The sequence below is a fragment of the Mauremys mutica genome, chromosome 2 (assembly GCF_020497125.1).
Source record: "Mauremys mutica isolate MM-2020 ecotype Southern chromosome 2, ASM2049712v1, whole genome shotgun sequence".
NCBI classification, from domain to species: domain Eukaryota; kingdom Metazoa; phylum Chordata; order Testudines; family Geoemydidae; genus Mauremys; species Mauremys mutica.
The window spans coordinates 231,153,207-231,170,227 of NC_059073.1; the positions used below are offsets into that span (position 1 = coordinate 231,153,207).

The 17,021-nt window shown below is 42.7% G+C and overlaps 1 protein-coding gene across 3 annotated transcripts in view; it reads left to right on the plus strand.

Annotated features, from left to right (window-relative positions):
• The window catches only part of HIBADH (3-hydroxyisobutyrate dehydrogenase), a 145,625-nt gene that overhangs the window by 33,114 nt on the left and 95,490 nt on the right, over positions 1-17,021 (plus strand). For all 3 annotated transcript variants that reach the window (XM_045008260.1, XM_045008261.1, XM_045008259.1), the window contains 2 exons: positions 4,882-4,991; positions 13,605-13,726. In XM_045008260.1, coding sequence (XP_044864195.1) covers positions 4,882-4,991; positions 13,605-13,726 — 232 coding nt within the window. The remainder of the gene's footprint in view (positions 1-4,881; positions 4,992-13,604; positions 13,727-17,021) is intronic.

The window sequence follows — 17,021 nt, forward strand, 5'->3', positions numbered from 1 at the left end:
TTCTCAAATGTATTCAGGTTTTTCTGGGTGGTGTGAATGGGGGAAAAGGTTTTAGTTTTGGATTTTTATTTATTTATTTTATTGGGGGGAGGAGGTGTGTTTAATGTATCAGACTGTCTTAACGCAGCTTTGTCCTGCAACCATAACATCCAGGTAAACTATTAAACTGAAGTGATTTTAACTTATGTACCCAATACAGTGTAGTGTACAGTATAGTGACTTTATAATGTCTGTAAAAGGATGGAAATAGGTTGCTTAATTTTCAGCTGTACAATCAGTATAAATAACTGACATTTTCACCCCTATCAGTAGGGTTGCCAACCCTCCTGGTTTCAGGCCCTGTCTCTTGGAGGCTACTGAAGCCAAACCGGGAGATTTTAGGCCACTAAAAGTCCGGTGGCGCAGCAGGGCTAAGGCAAGTTCTCTGCCTGCCCAGGTCCCGCGATGCTCCCGGAAGCAGCCGGCACATCCCCGTGGCCGTTGGCAGAGGGGGCGGGGGGGTGGGGTCTCTGTGCATTGCTCTCACCTCCAGCGCTGACTCCGCAGCTCCTGTTGGCCAGGAAGTGTGGCCAATGGGAGCTGTGGGATCGGCTCCTATTAGTGCGGGTAGCACATGGAGCCACCTGCCCCCTCTGCCCCAGGGGCCGCAGGAATGTGCTGGCTGCTTCTGGAAGTGGTGCAGGGAGCCCCCTGGCCCCGCTTACCTTGGGCGGCTCCTGGTCGGTGGCACAGTGGGCTCTGTCCCTGCAGCTCCCCTTGGCTGCAGTTCCCGGCCAATGGGAACTGTGGCGTTGGCGCTCAGAGTGGGGGCAGCACACAGACCCCTCTGCCCCCCCCAGGGGCTGCAGAGACATGCTGGCCACTTCCAGGAGTGACGTGGAGCCTAGGCAGGCAGGGAACCTGCCTTAGCCCTGCTGCGCTGTCACCTGGGAGCCTCCTGATGTAAGCACCTCCCAGCCGAAGCCCGCATCCCTCACCCCTCCTGCACCCCACCCCTGAGCCCCGTCCTGCACCCAACCCGCTCACAGAGCCTGCACCCCGCATTCCTTCCCGCACCCCAATCTCCTGCCCCAGCCAGGAGTTCCCTCCAGCACTCAAACTCCTTCCCAGGGCTTGTACCCCACACCCCCTCCTGCACCCCAGCCTCCCTGCCCCAGGCTCAGCACAGAGTCCCCTCCTGCACTCCAACCTGCTGCCCCAGCCCAGTGAAAGTGAGTGAGGGTGGGGGAGAGCAAGCGATTGAGGGATGGGGGATGGGCAAGGGTGTTTGAGTGTGTGTGATTAAATAGTTGTCAACCCTACCTGTCAGAAAACTGGAAATAGTTATTTAAAAAAAGAAGCTGCATGCAAGTCCAGGTTAAAATTCTGGCATAGCCCCCACTCATGTGATGGCTCTCATCTGGACTAGCACTGGGGATTGAATTGGAGACCCCCCAGAACTAAAAGCATGAGTTTCTACATCTTGAAGTAAAGGAGGAAAGACTCCCATCATCTGGGGATTGGGCACAGAGGGAACACATCCTACATACTAACCAGTAGTAAGCCCTTCTGCTGATATTACTTCATTCATTCTACCTAGTGTCAATTTTGTGTTTTGGAACCTGTCTACCTCCTTTCACCTTCTGCAACTTTGTCTTACCGCTCAGCAGATACTGTATTCTGTATTTAAAACAAAAAGGAAAAAGAAGTTAATCATTCTTTTGGGTAAACCCAGCTACCCAAACTGTCCCATTTTTCCTCTTTCAACTTCTCTCTCATGGTCACTGTTTAAAAGCAAGGAAAAACCCTACCATCCTAAATAAAAGGCGATGGGCCCTTTTTGAGGTTTAGTGCTTCATAAATTGTGTATATGAGAGTTATATTTATATGTACTTTTATGTGTTGTGTAAACTCATAGATATCCATTGTGCAGGGATGGTTGAACTGGTTTAGGGTCAAATAAACATGGACCCATATTTTCATTTTTAACCAAACTTTTCCCCCCCTAACGTTAACAGTGCCTTGTGATGTGGAAAGCCTTAATTAAATTTTTTTTGTTTTTAAAAGGTCTAAAAAGCAAAATCTTTTATTTTATGCTTTGTGATTGAGAGTTTATATGGAAATAGACAATCATACAATCAAGGATATTCTTTAGCATGAATGTGCGATATTTAGGCTCTTGAATAGTTGAAAAAAATATAAAAGATCTCCCTTCACCTTATTCCTGCAAGTTATCCTACTACAATCAAAACAACTACCTGTGAGTAAGGTAATTAGGATTGGAACCCTAATGGTCTAGGACCGGCTGAAAGATTAAAAATTGTGTTTCACAATCTTTGTTAATACATTCACTAACTCAAAAACGAAGATGATTGGATGTGAAGGAAAAGAGACAAAGTATTTTATCTTTACTGTTGTATCTCTTTTTCAAACTCTCAACTTCAGTTTTTAAAGAAATTTGAAGGCACACAGAAATATTATTGGAAAGCGTGGAAAAACCCTATGGATGAAATTTTGCCCCCCACTGAAATCAATGGGAGTTCTGCCATTGACTTCAATGGGGCCAGGATTTCACCCACAGTGTGTGTATTTTGTCTCCTGAAGATGCCATGTCTCTGAGAAAGCATGCTGTTGATTGATATCTTTTGTAACAGCTCAATAATTAGCAAGGTGGACATGTTTCCGGAGAGGGACATTTGAGCTGTTAACTTTTTACTTAAAAACAAAAACAGTTGTCAGACTCTTGTTTTGACTTTTTTTTTTTAAAGATGGGGCTCAAAGAAGGAATGAATACCCCCTTTTTCTTTTTAACAACTCCTTTCTGTTCATTGTTGCTGTAACTGTGCCAAGTAAAATGTGAGATTGTTGTGGTCAGTAAATAAACTGTTGCCCTTGGACACCAAAACTTATTCATTTTTAGGTTTGGTGGCTTTGGATGATTTTAATTTTGCAACACTTCTCCAAAGATTAATTTCCATCCAGTCTGTCTTTGTGATGTAAGAAGCCTCCTACTATGAAAAAGGGAGTTAATTTATTGAAAATAAGCAGAAGTCTCTTAGGACTTATTTTAAAATGTCTTTTCTCTCTATACATTTAAAATAATTTTATTAGCAGTTGTCAATTGAATTGTGAATATATTTTTTTAATATATTTTCTGCAATGTTTCAAATGAATACAATGACTCAAATTGTAGCAATGAAGTTTGTGTCGTTTTCTCTGTCTTTTATGTGGTTTTGACTTTCATTGTCTGGACTTGTGTTTTTAAGTGTGATATGTCAGTTATTTTTCTCATGTTGCTTTTCTTAAAACACAACTTTTAAGTTTCATCAGTAAGAAACTTTTCATGTAATAAATTGTATTTTGAGCTGTACTTGTGTTAACTTATTTTGCATTGTAATTGGTCATAATAGTAATATCAATCAAGCATATCAGTGCCGTAAAATTGATTTTTAATTAAATTTATTCTTGCACTCTAATTTTTCTATAAAGTAAAATTTTAGTTTCCTAATCTCTCATCTTGTCAAGTTTATTTTATTTTGCTTGCTGTCCTTAATAGGCAGAAGATATTTAGTGTGTTGCTTGTCCTTGGGAATACTTACTTTTCTCTGCAGTATGCATTACGGTTTGCTTGTCATCTGGGCATATCTCACCAATCAATTCCCTGTTATTTTAGGGGCCTCGGATATTGGTAGCACCTTGGTCTCTCCTATCCTCTGCCTGTGGCACATAACAGCTTAGGGCTAGTCTACACTTAAAATGCTGCAGAAGCACTGCTGTAGTGCTTCAGTGAAAACGCTGCATACGCCAGTGAGGGGGGGTTCTTCTGTTGGTGTAGGTAATCCACCTCCCCAAGAGGCAGTAGCTAGCTTAACACTGTGGGTTAGGTCTCAGTGGCATAGTTATATGACCTAATATCGTAATACAGACCAGGCCTTCATCTCTTGAGGACTAAAGTCATTGGGGTCCATATAGAGCTATTGGGGTGAAATTTAGTGGCCCATGATATAGAGGTGGTCAGACTACAGGATCTGATGGTCCCTTCTGGCCTTAAATTCTGTGGCACTCCAGGAATTACACTGCCTGTGACAGTCTTGCCCAGGCTGGTCTAGTCATTCTAATAGGTCTCTGTTTCTAATTTCTAATAATATATATTGTTGTTGGCTGCATTTAGCTGTTCATTAACCGACTTCATTTGTAGGCGACAGTATGATTATGGCAAGGTGGAAACACAAAGTCTGAAGATTTCACTCTTTTCACTTTGTGTATCAGTTGTGCTATTGCAGTAATTTAAGATTAGCTAGGATGGCTTTGCTGTCAGAACTTTTCCAGGACCAACTGCTCTTTTTGCAGAGGGCCTTGGCCTTTGGAAGCCTCCCTGGCAGTCAGCCAGAACACGCATGATGCTGCCAATATGTTCCTGCTGGCAGCATTGGTTAGCTTCAAAGCTAACCACAGTATGTTGCTCTAAAATTAAATACATCTGTGGAAAGGGGGGTCTTTTCCTGTCCCTCCCAGTATCTATAGAAGGGACCTAGGGGCAGTTATCCATGTGCGACTAATTCTCTAGTATTATGGGACCACCCCAGAGACAGTGTGGAGATGCATTTTGCATAGATGGCCTTGTGCTTGCAGTAGATCGTTAGTTAGCCCTCAATCTTGGAGGATCCATGGATAGCATGAAGATCACACCCCTGGATGGAGAATTTGGAGGAATCTCTGTGACAGGATCCTCATCAAATTTTTCTCCCTCCATCACTAGAGCTTGTCTAATGGTGTGGTCTGTTTCCTGTGTTTTCATTTTTGTCTAGCTGTTAAGTGTGGTGCTTTACAAGTCATTAAAGAAGATATATTTTCTTTCTGTCTTTCAACAGCAGTTACATTATTATTATTATTTTTTTAAAGGTAATGGATTCCCCAGCAGATGTAGCAGAAAGAGCAGACAGGATTATTACTATGCTACCCTCCAGCCCCAATGCCGTAGAAGTTTACACAGGAGCAAATGGAATTCTAAAGTAAGAATTTGCTCTATGCTAGTTAATTTCCATTCATGGTCAAGACAATATTGATTTTTATCAAGTCATTTTTCTATTGTTTTAACTAAATGCTATGCCAGACATGCATTTAACTGATTGTTTTTTATCTGCTCGGTGGTTGGTTGTTTGGTTTTTTTGTTTTTTTTTGCTAAATGTAGGATTCTTTCAATAGTAAATATTGGTTAAATGTCATTGACTAAAATAACTTTATCTTTTATTAGCACAAGATTTATCTGTGAAGTTTAAAGGAGGGACACAATTTAAACTTCATGTTTTTCTAAAAAGAAGTGCATATTCCTATTAATATGATTCATAGCTGTTTTTAGTTATTCTCCAGTGTTTCCATATTCATTGGCAATGAATCACTTGCTCAAGCATATAATTTTTTTTTCTTTTTAAATCCTTTGGAGTCAGTGAATCCCATGTGTAGGTTAGATCTGAAATGATGCCATGTTGACTCTCAGTAGTGCAGAACGTTACCATAGAGTATCTGGACAGACTTTGTTAACAATTTAAAATAAAATAAATTAATAAGTTTACAAATCCTTGCAATTGACTCTTGCCTTATTTGAAAGACTATTTGATAAAGAAACTCTAGGACTTGTGAGTGGAAAAAGAATGGCTAGATTATTGAAAAGCGAGAATCATTGACCTGTCTAATATTGATCTTTTCTAACTTGACTGAATTCTGCTTTTGGATATACTGAAGGGCTTTTATAAAATCACCTTTTTAGTCACATTTTAGAATGTCCATTAACATGACAAATGGTACCTCCTGGTTTTAATAAGTACACCAGGTAAAGTGTAAAAGGATTTACTCGGCTCCTCTTCTTGGGTGTTTGGGAAATACCTTTGAAAATATGCATATCATTTAAACTGTGTCTTGAAGATGTTAAGATTTGGAGCCAGATTCTCAGCTGTTGTAAATCAGCACAGCTCCATCTGTCCTTCTGGTTCTCCTAAACTCCAAATCATAATCAGATGGCACTCCATTAGGAAAATTCTACCCCTAATTCATGTGTGGACAAATCAGGGCTTTACCGTTTAGGGATGCTCCAACATGTTGGTATACAAAGCTCTAGCCAGTCACTGAGATGTTGCTTCCTAATCCATTTAGGGCTTTAAAGAGATGGATCAGGACCTTGAAATGGATCGGACATTGTCATTATAGCTGGTAGGGTTCAGAGCACTGGTATGATCTGTTTTAATCAGGAGTTTGGCTGCCACATGCATAACTCTCTGAAGTTATTGGGTGGCCTTTAGGATCTTCCCAAGGTAGAATTAATTGAAGTTGTCTCATTTGGCGGTGGTTTGCTTATAGGTGACCATAGTTAGCTCTGGGTCTGGTAGGAAGACCCAGAGTCTCTTGGTTAGCCCAAGGCACTTCTGGCCATTGCTGCAATGAAAACATCAAGGATTAGCATCATCCCTAGCAGGATTCCAAGGTTCTGCACCATTTTGATTGGTGGTGGAAACCCTTGGTGTGTGAGGGCAGGGGTGGGAAGGGGTGAGTTCTAGCCAGCTCCTTGAGGTTCTTCCTTTTTCTGATCAGTACCTCAATCTTGTTTTGTTTTGAGCTTGAACCAGCTATTTTCACCTAAGCCCTCAGTTTTGTCAGGCATTTTAACTTGAATAGAGAATCTTTGCTCTACACATGTTGAAGGAAGAGTGCTTGTCTAATATTGATGATATTAGAGTCCATAGGATATCTGTGCTACATCTACCCTTGCAACTGTACATGCTTAGATGTGCAGTGTTGTGTGATAACCCTCCCCTCTCCCTTGTCTACATCTGAAGACCTGAAGCAGGTTCCTGAAGGAGAGTGCACAGCAAGAAAGCTAGCACACATGAGGGATGTGGGTATATACATGGCTCTGCTATGGCATGGCCCATACATGTTCTACAGTGCAGTATGGACAGGAACAAGGGGCATGTACCAGGTCACAAGTCTCAATAGTCCTCCAGGGCTATTCCCACAATGTACTGATCCCTTTGCTGCCAGACCCTTATCTCCCGTTGCCACCATTAGTAGCAGCCTGCGCTGAGCACTTCAGAACAGTTTTCTGGGGAACTGCTCTGTTAATCAGCACAGACCATTGTGGATCATGTTCCAAGAGCTGCCAACTGGTCTCTGGAGCGTACCAGTGTGCTCATCAAGGTGTGGTCAGAGTACACTGTCATCAACTTCAACGGAAGTATCAGGAACATACACCTCTACTGGAAGATTTCACAGAGGCTGGAAGAGTCGGGCATTCACCAAACTCCGTCCCAGTGCTGGGATTTCTGGAAGTGCCTGAGGTTCCTGTACACGGAGGGTGATGGACTCGAACAATCATTCCAGGAGGGGACCTAGCACATGCCCATGTTATGATGAGCTGAACTGGGTGCTCCCCAGGGCTCCAAGTACAGACTCTGAAGTGACTCATGACCACCTTCTCAAACTCTCTGGCCTCATATGATGGCACTGAGGAGCAGGACAAGAAGGCAGCGGGGACTGCTGAGGAAGCCCTGGGAGACCCGCAGTACGAGAAGCGTGTGATTCTGTACCTCTGCCCAGCAGACCTGGGTGAGGAAGCCTTTCCCTGAAGAGCCTGAGGAGGACCGAGAGCCACTGCAGGAACCAGAACCCGAAACTGGTAAATTGCAATATACCCCCGTGTTCCCCTCTTGCTCTGGTGATACATGCCTGAAGCTGCCCCACCTCCCCGCTCCACCTCAACATGGTCCCCAAGCAGGGCATAGCTGTAAATCAGTGATTTCAGTGAAATCCCATGAACCACTGTAATGCATTTAGCAGAAGCCATAACAAAAGATTATTAACGAGCAGTCCCTATGTCTCTTCATTTCACTGCCAACACCGTGAACAGTGATAGTCCCAGGGCTGTGTGAACTGGAGGGAAAAGGAGTGTATGTAAAGGGTCCAAGTGGGTAGAAGAACAGTTTTATGACACGTATGACTGGTCAAAGACCCCAAATCATCCCTCTGCCCCACCCCCTTTCCTTTCCAAATGGGAGCCTGCAGAAGGGAAGTGGGAGTAGTTAGTGACTTGGTGCAGGCCTTGTTAGATCTGGAAACAGAAAGGGAACACTTTGGTTGTCCGAGGAGTATCAGAGCAGTCCATTCTCCTGATGACCATTTCAGATGTTTATGACCGTTCCCAGTCCCTGGTGTCTGGCCTCTCTGGTGCTGAATCACTCTGCAGGAGCCGGGTGAAGTGGAAGTGGGTGAAGGATCCTCTCTGGCAGTTGCACAAACACAATGCTGTGTCCTTTAGCAGTGGAGAGGTGACAGGCTTGCAGTGTTAATCAGAAAGTTCAGGGAAGAAAATACACTTGCAGTGTGACTCTCTGCCCCTTTCAGTGCTGTTTACCGGACACAGGGGCTGGACTTTCTAGTGCTGCAGAGTTGGCTAGAGTGAACATTCTTAGTGATTCTCTGTTCCTCTTGTGTCTGGGAACTGTCTACTAGCTTGGAATATGGTCAGTTGCCTCTCAGATTGCCTCCCAGTCCTATAAGCATAATTCAACAAATTTTTCCTGCAGCTGAAATTCAAACTGGTTCTTCAGGTTTAAGGACAGGGCAAATGTTCTTGGTCCACCTTCATAGCTCACCAAACCCCTCCACTCAGCAATACATAGATAGGTGGCTATTAGTAAAAACTTCTCTCTGGCGTAGGTGGCTGGAGCCCCTCCACAGCAGTGGAAGTACACCTTTATTTTTTCATGTTGGTACCTTGAAAAGTACTATGTTCTCCAAACGGTGTCCAGCCTTTAAAGAACAAATAAATAAGTGGTGATGTACCCCTGGAAAGGAACTAAACCCCATCCCAACCAGCCCCTCCACGCACTGTAAACATTACAGCATTTTAATAATAGTACTGTAGGTATATTCCCATTATTACCCTTGGCACCTTCCTCATGGGCTACAAAAGTGGTCTCAGAAGGAAGGAGACTAACAGTTGCATTCCTGAGATGCTAAAAAGTATCAATATTGTGGCCTTTGGCAACACAGTTATATTATGGGGTTATGGGGGTTCCTTAGGTTCCTTCAAAGAAGAAATAAAATATAATGCAACCCACTCCACTGGTTAGGGCAGGAGCAGTGTCCCAGAGATAGCAGATGAAGAAGGGCCATGGAGGACCTGCTCATTGGCAGTGACAGAAGGAGCAGGAGCCATTTGAGTTCCTTAGGGGGAGGGAGAATTGGGCCCTTAGGCAGGATGAGGAACTGATGAACTGGTTCCTGGATCTGGAATCACACCACAGTGAACAGGAGTATGCCCAGAGAGAACGGGATTGTGAACTCATGCAGCCGCTAGAACAACTGGTGGCAGAAGACTTTCAGGCCCTGCCCGCCTCTGTGACCACTGCCCCTCCCCAGGAACAGGCACTGCCGCCTCCTCCCACTGCTCCTCCAGCTGCCAAGCAGGCTGCTGCCGATGTGGTGGATCCAACCCACCATCCTCTCCTGATGGTGGGAAGGAGCATGCTGGACACCTGTCACAACATCCTCCATCGGCACCTGAAACCCCTTGCAGGGGAATTCCCCAGAACATGCAGGAGTGGAACGATGAGCATGAGCTGGTGGCTGTATACCAGCTGGTGTTCAGCCCCCAAACTCCACCCAGGAGTCATCGTTGTTTGCCCCCTTGCACAATATTCTGTGTCTGTTTGCCCCCTCCTTCTGAGGGTGAGAGGGAGTGGAAGGACAAGGAGATGGGTCCACAGACAGTAATGTTTGGGAATTTGATCTTTTTGTTGTTGTTCATTTGTAGTGCCTGTTAATATTGTAGTTCTGTGCTCCATGTATCTCTTTAAATAAAAGTTTCCGTTCACTTCACTTGTGTGTGCACCTTGTTTTCTGAGTATGGGATATTTCCCACATGTTTGGGATGGGTCAGCGGGACTCGCAGCACGACTGAGAGTTCTGTAACTCTGGTGCCACAGAAATGCAATTCATTCTCCATCTCTCTTGCCCCTAGCTATTTTTTAAAAAAGAAAAGCAGGGTTCATGACAGTGAGCTAAGCTGTGAAATAACTGTTGCTGTCCAAAGCACCAGAATGGAAAACAGAAGAGAAGTTAACTGAAATGTCTTTACGCTTTTGTTGATAACTTGAGCGATAATACAGACAGAAGAAACCAAACTAAATTAACATTTGAAGATGTGACACTGAGCTGTGTTTTTATGACTCATCCTGCCTCACCACCCGTACCTGGGGTGTACCCATTCGTACACCCCAGGTGCGGGTGTACACATTCCACACCGAAGTGCTGGAAGCACGGTTTCAGAAAACATTGAAGAAATGTGGGAAGCCCTCCCCCCAGAACCTTACATAACATCATCAGTTATTTGAGAATGATTAAGTGCTCCCCATAAAGCATGCAGTTTCTTGTCAGCCATCTTTGGTGTTTCAAATAGTTTTGGACCCATTCCATCCAATAACTGGTACTGCACCACACGAACATTTGTCCTGCCAGCAGGAGCAGAACCACATAATCATACACTTGCTGCATGCCTTCCATGCAGTTTGGCAGAGGTGAGAGGGAACTGCCATTGCCAAAAGTGTGAAGGTGCCATACCGTACCAGTAATTCGCAACAAAGCGGTTCCCAGAGTGTTTCCTGTTATGCACAAGACTCTGGGTTACAGATCCTGAAGTGGTAGCACTAACATTGTTTACCACAAAGGGACATTGTGGATGTGGGTATATGCCTGTCACAGCGTATACCCTGGCCAAGCATAGCACGTGTGGACACTCAGTGCGGGTACAGGGTGCATTACCGCACTAGGCAAGGAGGAGGAGAAACTGTGGGGGAGCACTCCTTTCCCAAACCAGAGAGAGGAGGGGGAGCTCCCCTCTGTGTTCAGCAGAGGAGTGGGACACTTTTCTCCCTGCATTCTATTGCCTTAATCACTGGTAAGATGGAAGGACAGAATAGCGCCCTGAAGGAATCTGTAGATTAGAACCTTTGGAGAAGAGTAGTTGCCCCATGCTTTGGGACCTGTTCAGGTTAAACCTGATGAGTTTACGGCATGGCTTTCTCCACAGTAGCTGCCTTCCGTGGGTGGATCAGTAGCACTTAATCGTGTGTCAAAGGCAGCCAGTAGGTCTAAGAGTACTCTGACAGTGAGTTCAAGCTGTAGGGAACCTAGAATCCTGAAAGCAGTTAAACGCTGCTGGAATTTCCTTCTCTCCTGTCTCAAGATGTCGGTTGGATGTTTTACCCCAACCTGAGGATCTGCCTTCTCAATTCCTTCACTCAGTAAAGGAAAGCTAGAGACTAGCAGTAACTGCCAGATTGTGTGTGGATTTTTTTTTTGGTATTGTTGGTGTCACTAGGCCTAAGTAAACCAAAGTTGTGACTTTGGGCCTGAAGTGAACCAAAGTTCTTACATGCTGTGAACTTTAACCAGCCTAAGATGCTAACAGACTGCAAGCAAAATATGTAACTATCAGCTGTCTCAGTTGCAAATGTAGGAGTTTGAAACAGCAGAAGCGGCGGGGAGGAGGGGGAGAGGGGGGAGGAAAATCTGTATGCGTTTGTGCTGTGAAGGCCAGAGATAAGAATGCGAATGAGAACTTTTCTAACACGCTGAAATGTAATGCCTAATGTAGCTGCTGCTGGGAAGGGAGGGGTGAGGGGGAAAACCGAACAAAAGGCTTACACAAACAAGTGGGGTATAAATGTTGGGACCCCGCCTGCGCGCGGGTGTGCAGGATTTGAGAATGCTTTTCTCCCTGGCACCATATTTGGGCTCAAATAAACCTGGTTTTGCTTCTCCACCCTGGTGTGATAATTAGTGCGACGCACACCGGGCAACGAACCCTGCTGTTGCTCCGCCTCAGGCTCTTTGAGCCGGCAACAGTATCATTTTTTGATAATACCGGTAGGTTGGACTTTGACCATTTTTAAGGATTCTTCACTCTTGCCAAGAAAGCATTGATCCCAAGAGCGTAAGAATGACCCTAGTCATACTCCAGAAGTTTCCATTTGCCAGAAGAGGTGTGGGTCTACATCAGTGGTTTTCAAACTTTTGGGGGGGGGGGAGCTGAGCCCTCCCCGCTGAGTTATAATTTTTAGTTGCGTTTCCTCTGGGGCCAGGGCTCCTCCGTGTCATCCCCCCTCCCCCCCGGAGTGTGCCCCACAGTTTGAAAACCTCTGGTCTATATTCTGTGTGGTGGCACAGACTTCCATCAGTCCCCTATTTGAGGGCTTGTTATGAACCTGGAGGAAGGTAACCCAATAGTATCTTCATAATTACTTTGGCTTTTCTTAGGCTGTATCCAATCTCCCCAGTCCGTTTCTTCTGTTAAGTAGGACGAGAACGTCATATGTTGGGTAATGTTTGAGTCTGGAGTTGTAGTATGGGCTAGAAGTCAAAAATGTTTGTATCTGTATATCCAAGAGCAAAATTTAACCATTTATGTTAAACAACAAGATGTTTGTGTACTTGCAACAATGTTACATTGATACAGAAATAACACACTGATACAGAAATAAAATTAAATATATTTGCCCTGTACACTAAATAGAAATTGGATACAACATATCATAGAATGGGTTTTTATTGCCTAATATATAGCTTTAAATTACCTTTTTTTAAATTGGAAATGTGAGCTGAGTGTTATGGGTTGTTTGAGCAAGAATTGCGTGTGGGGTGGGGAGGAAGGAGGCAAAGAAGCAGTCTGAATTTGATTTTTGACCCAAATATGGCCAGCTGCCATTTAAAGATATGTTTTGTGTGTGATATCTGCATTTTACTTTGTGTACATTTCAAAGGTGCAATATGAAAAATGAACTTTTCCATGCTACATACATTTACCAGATCCCAGTAGGAAAAAAAAACCAACAACCCCACAACTTTTCCATGTTGCTTCACATTTCTCTTACCTATTTCAATCTGCTGGATTTACAATTTGTAATTATAGTTTTTATTTAGAGCAAGTTCGGGTGGTAAATAAAAGGAGGTTGTTACATTGAAAGAAATAGGTAATTCTCATCAGATACTTTTATATGAAAGAGATTGATTATGGAAAAAAGATCCATTGTGTATGTAACTTTAAAAGTTTGAAGGGAGTTGCATCTATATACCTGTATACAGTACTCTAACATTCATTGTATAAACATATTTTAAGTCTGCCACATATGGAACTATATATAATCTTGTTTGATAGAATTTGTACCTAAACAACGCAAGTCATCTTGATCCTTTGTGTTATAGCAGGGTTTAGGCAGAACATCCTTTTTCTGTTCAGTTTCATAAGGGTTTTGTGTAGCTGTTAGTCCATTTTAAGTGACTAGTTTTGGATTATCAAAACCAAACTTACAAATCAACAAAAAAAATCCAAACAAACCCATAACTCTGTATAATGAAGTTCAAGGGGAACAGGTTTATATGTTGGTACCTTAGCAGGTCTGTCGCACTAGGATTTTAAGATTGTGATCTGAAAAGGATCCATGGCCACTTTCTTGCATGGAGTGCATTGGCTTTACTAGCCAGTGACAGCAGTCAGAGATGTCGTCATGTGCAGTTTCTACTTAGCTACAAATATTTTATTTATTGATATTGGGTTTTTTTTTTTTTTTAAGGAAAGTGAAGAAAGGTTCATTGTTAATAGACTCCAGTACTATTGACCCTGCCGTTTCAAAAGAACTAGCTAAAGCAGTTGAAAAAATGGGAGCTGTTTTCATGGATGCCCCTGTTTCTGGTGGTAAGTCTCTTTGCTAAATATATAATCCTGTATATTGTACAAGACTTTTCTTTCTTGGTGCATCCTACCCCCTGCCTTGCCCCCGCCCCCTTTTTTTTTCTTGTTATTGCTATGAGCAACTCTTTGTGCCATATCCTGGCACAGTTGCTAACCCTTTTTGTTAATGTTTTCTTTTCCCCTCCTATCCTTTGTCCAGTTATATATTTTTCTTGGGTTTGTTAATTTTTTATTGCTCTTGGGCTGCTTGCCTCCCTTAACACATGCATTGGCACACACAGTTGCTTCAGGGTGTGGTGTTTGGCCCTCTCTAAAGGCTGGGGCATGTTACTTGTGCTCTCTTGGCTGAGAGGAGTGCTGCAGCAGCAGAGAAAGGTAGCTTGGGCGTGTAGGCTTCTGCCTGATCTTGCAGCCTGGTACATTTCAAGTGTTTCCACAGCCAGCAGCCTTAGAGTCTCCTGCAGGAGTAGGAAGGGAAGGCTGATGGCCTTCAAGAAGCTGCCTGTGACTTTACCTAAAGCTTTAGCTGCACACTTTGCAGCAGTGGTTGTAGGCTGGATCTGAACTCACGGAGCCTTCTCTCAGCACTCTGGTCCTTTCTTTTGCCCCAAGTTTCCTAGGACAGCACTATTAGTAAGCAAACTATTTGCACACACCCCTCCTAACAAAAAAACAAACCACCAACTTCCTGTTTGGGAAATGTTAGCTTAAAGTTTAGGGTGTCAGTTAAATGATTTAAAAATAAAAAGGCAGGACAATTTTTTTTAAATGATTTTTCAAATGTTTTCAGTGTTTATGTAGAACATACTAAATGTATCCCATAATGGCTAACGGTGAGATGTAGCAAACTTTCTCTTGTCTCTGGTTTGGAAATGATTGGAATGTGTATATGTAATATTTGTATACTCTTGAAGTTGGAAACTGCTCTAGACCTTAGTATTGCATGCGTCAGGAGACACTTTTTAAAATATGCAAATCTTTTCCATTTTCTTGGGTAAAATTAGATGTTAAAAAAAAAGTCACAGTAACGGATCATTATTAAAGCCTAATTCTTGTCTAAATTTTTTACAACCTGCAACATAGCAAAGGTGGTCTTGAAATTTTAAAACAAAAAATACCAGACAGTTTTATTGAACTATTTGGGACAATCATTCTTGGCCATCCAGAGTTTAATTGCAGTTCTACTCTAAAAATAACTCTGTAAATGGCATTGTGTGGTTTCATATTTATTATCTTTTACTGACTTCAGATAAAACTTTCTCAGTTTACAAGTAAAAAGATGTTCCTTCTCCCCCTTCCCCCCCCCCCCCCCAACCTCTCCAAGCTGGCAGTCCTGCAAACTGGCCCTAGAAGCTGAAGTTCAAACTGGGTTCTTCTAATTTGTGTATCATCATGATGATAGAGAGTCTGCAAGGGCAAATTCTGATTCTAGTCTGTGCAGTTTCATTCCCTTCAAGAGCTAACTGAGGCTGAATTTGGCCAGGCAATTGAAGTTTGGGGGACATTATTTTTCTCTGTTTCTGTGAACAGAGGGTAGAAAAACTCTGAAGATACCAGCTGACAGGATGTGGAAGGAAGGGTTCTTACTCCACAGCCAAAATATCTGTTTCTGATTTGTAAAATTAAATTGTTAGCCTGGGAATAGATTCTACCACATTTTTTTTCTTGTTTCTTGCATAATTTTCTTCTAAACATAGCAGTAGTTCTCAACCTGTTTACCATTATGGGCCGTATATGCAGCTCTGTGTGTGATGTGGGCCGTATCACACAATATATATACTACCTGTCTGGCCCTGAGGATGTCACATAGGCCGCAGCTGTGTGCTGACTAGGCCGCAAGCAGATTGAGAACCACTGAAACATAGTATGTCATATTTATCTATTTGGCAGCATTGTGACCTTTTATGTGGTTCCCTTTGTTACACCACTCCGGGTATAATTTCACAAATTGTTTGCCTGCTAGGATTGGTTATCTTCTGAAAATGTTCCCTGTTCTCTTTCTACCCAGAACTCACTGAGGTAATTTATTTTAAAACATTCCCTTCAAACTATTGTATTGGCTGCTTTTTTTTGTTGCTTGGGAATATAAAATGGAGATTCGGTTAAAGCAATAACAGACATAGTTGCCTTATCTGAATAAAAATTCTCTCACTTAGTTTGTAATGCCAATAAAATGCAAAATATCATGAGCAAGTTCGCATTTTGGGGGGAAGGGAAATCAATATTTAGCTTTCTAGTAGATAAAGATAACATTAACTGTACAAGATATAACTTGTCCATTTTCATTTGGTTTAGTGCCAATTGCAGGGTATGTTCTGTGTTAAGTGCCGCATTAGAAGAATTAAAAAGATAAAATATTCAGTAATAAAACATAACATTAAGCAGTAAGTCATAAAAGGATCTTTTGGAGGAATTACTGTATATCTTGATTGCATTATTTAATATTGGTCTAATGACCAACAGAAGTACAGTAATTCCCCTAGAAATCTACATGCCTTGTGGTGTTTTGAAATGCAGTGGTGTGGGGGCTAGGGATGGAAGGCAAGAGACATGAACAATCATCCTTGTATCTGTACATTTGCAGAGCGTTGTTGACAGATGGTTCCACTTGTGCCCAGAGTAATGCTGTTTCCTAATGGAAGTTAAATATTTGTCTGTTTTGTGAAAGCATATGTTTACATTCCAAATAATCTTTTGGAAATCATTTGGGCTGTAGAGCTCATGGAGAAAGTGCTGGTCTCCAATATATGAGGTTCGTGGTTCCAAATGAAATGAATACATATGACCTCCAGTTTGCAACATTAATTTGACAGTTTATTTGCATTTTTTACTCTTATAAGGCTTATTTCAGGACAGATCTAGAATTCCATGGAGTAATGACACCCTTTCTTGGTTGGTGTGAAACTGGCATGTTGTACACCAGTTATACGCAGATCTCAGGTTCAGGAGCCACATTGGCAATCAACATTACCCAAAAGAGCCACAGTAGTGGTAATTCATTGTTTCATTTACTATAGTACTTTATATTGTAGTTGATACAATAATAATGATGATAATTGGGCAGTCAGAGCGTGTGTGTGATATATATCGCTTCTCGGCTCTATGAGCTAAGATGTGAAAAAATTATCTATATTAGAGAGAGAGAGAATTTATATGTACTGTTCTCTCAGCAGAATGACTGACCAAATATTATTTTATTTTCAACTGCAAGTGGTTAATGCAGGGGTCTCAAACATTTGGCCCGTGGGGTTGTTTCCTGTGGCCCGCCAAGCTCCCTGTGACTCCCCCTGCCCCCCCC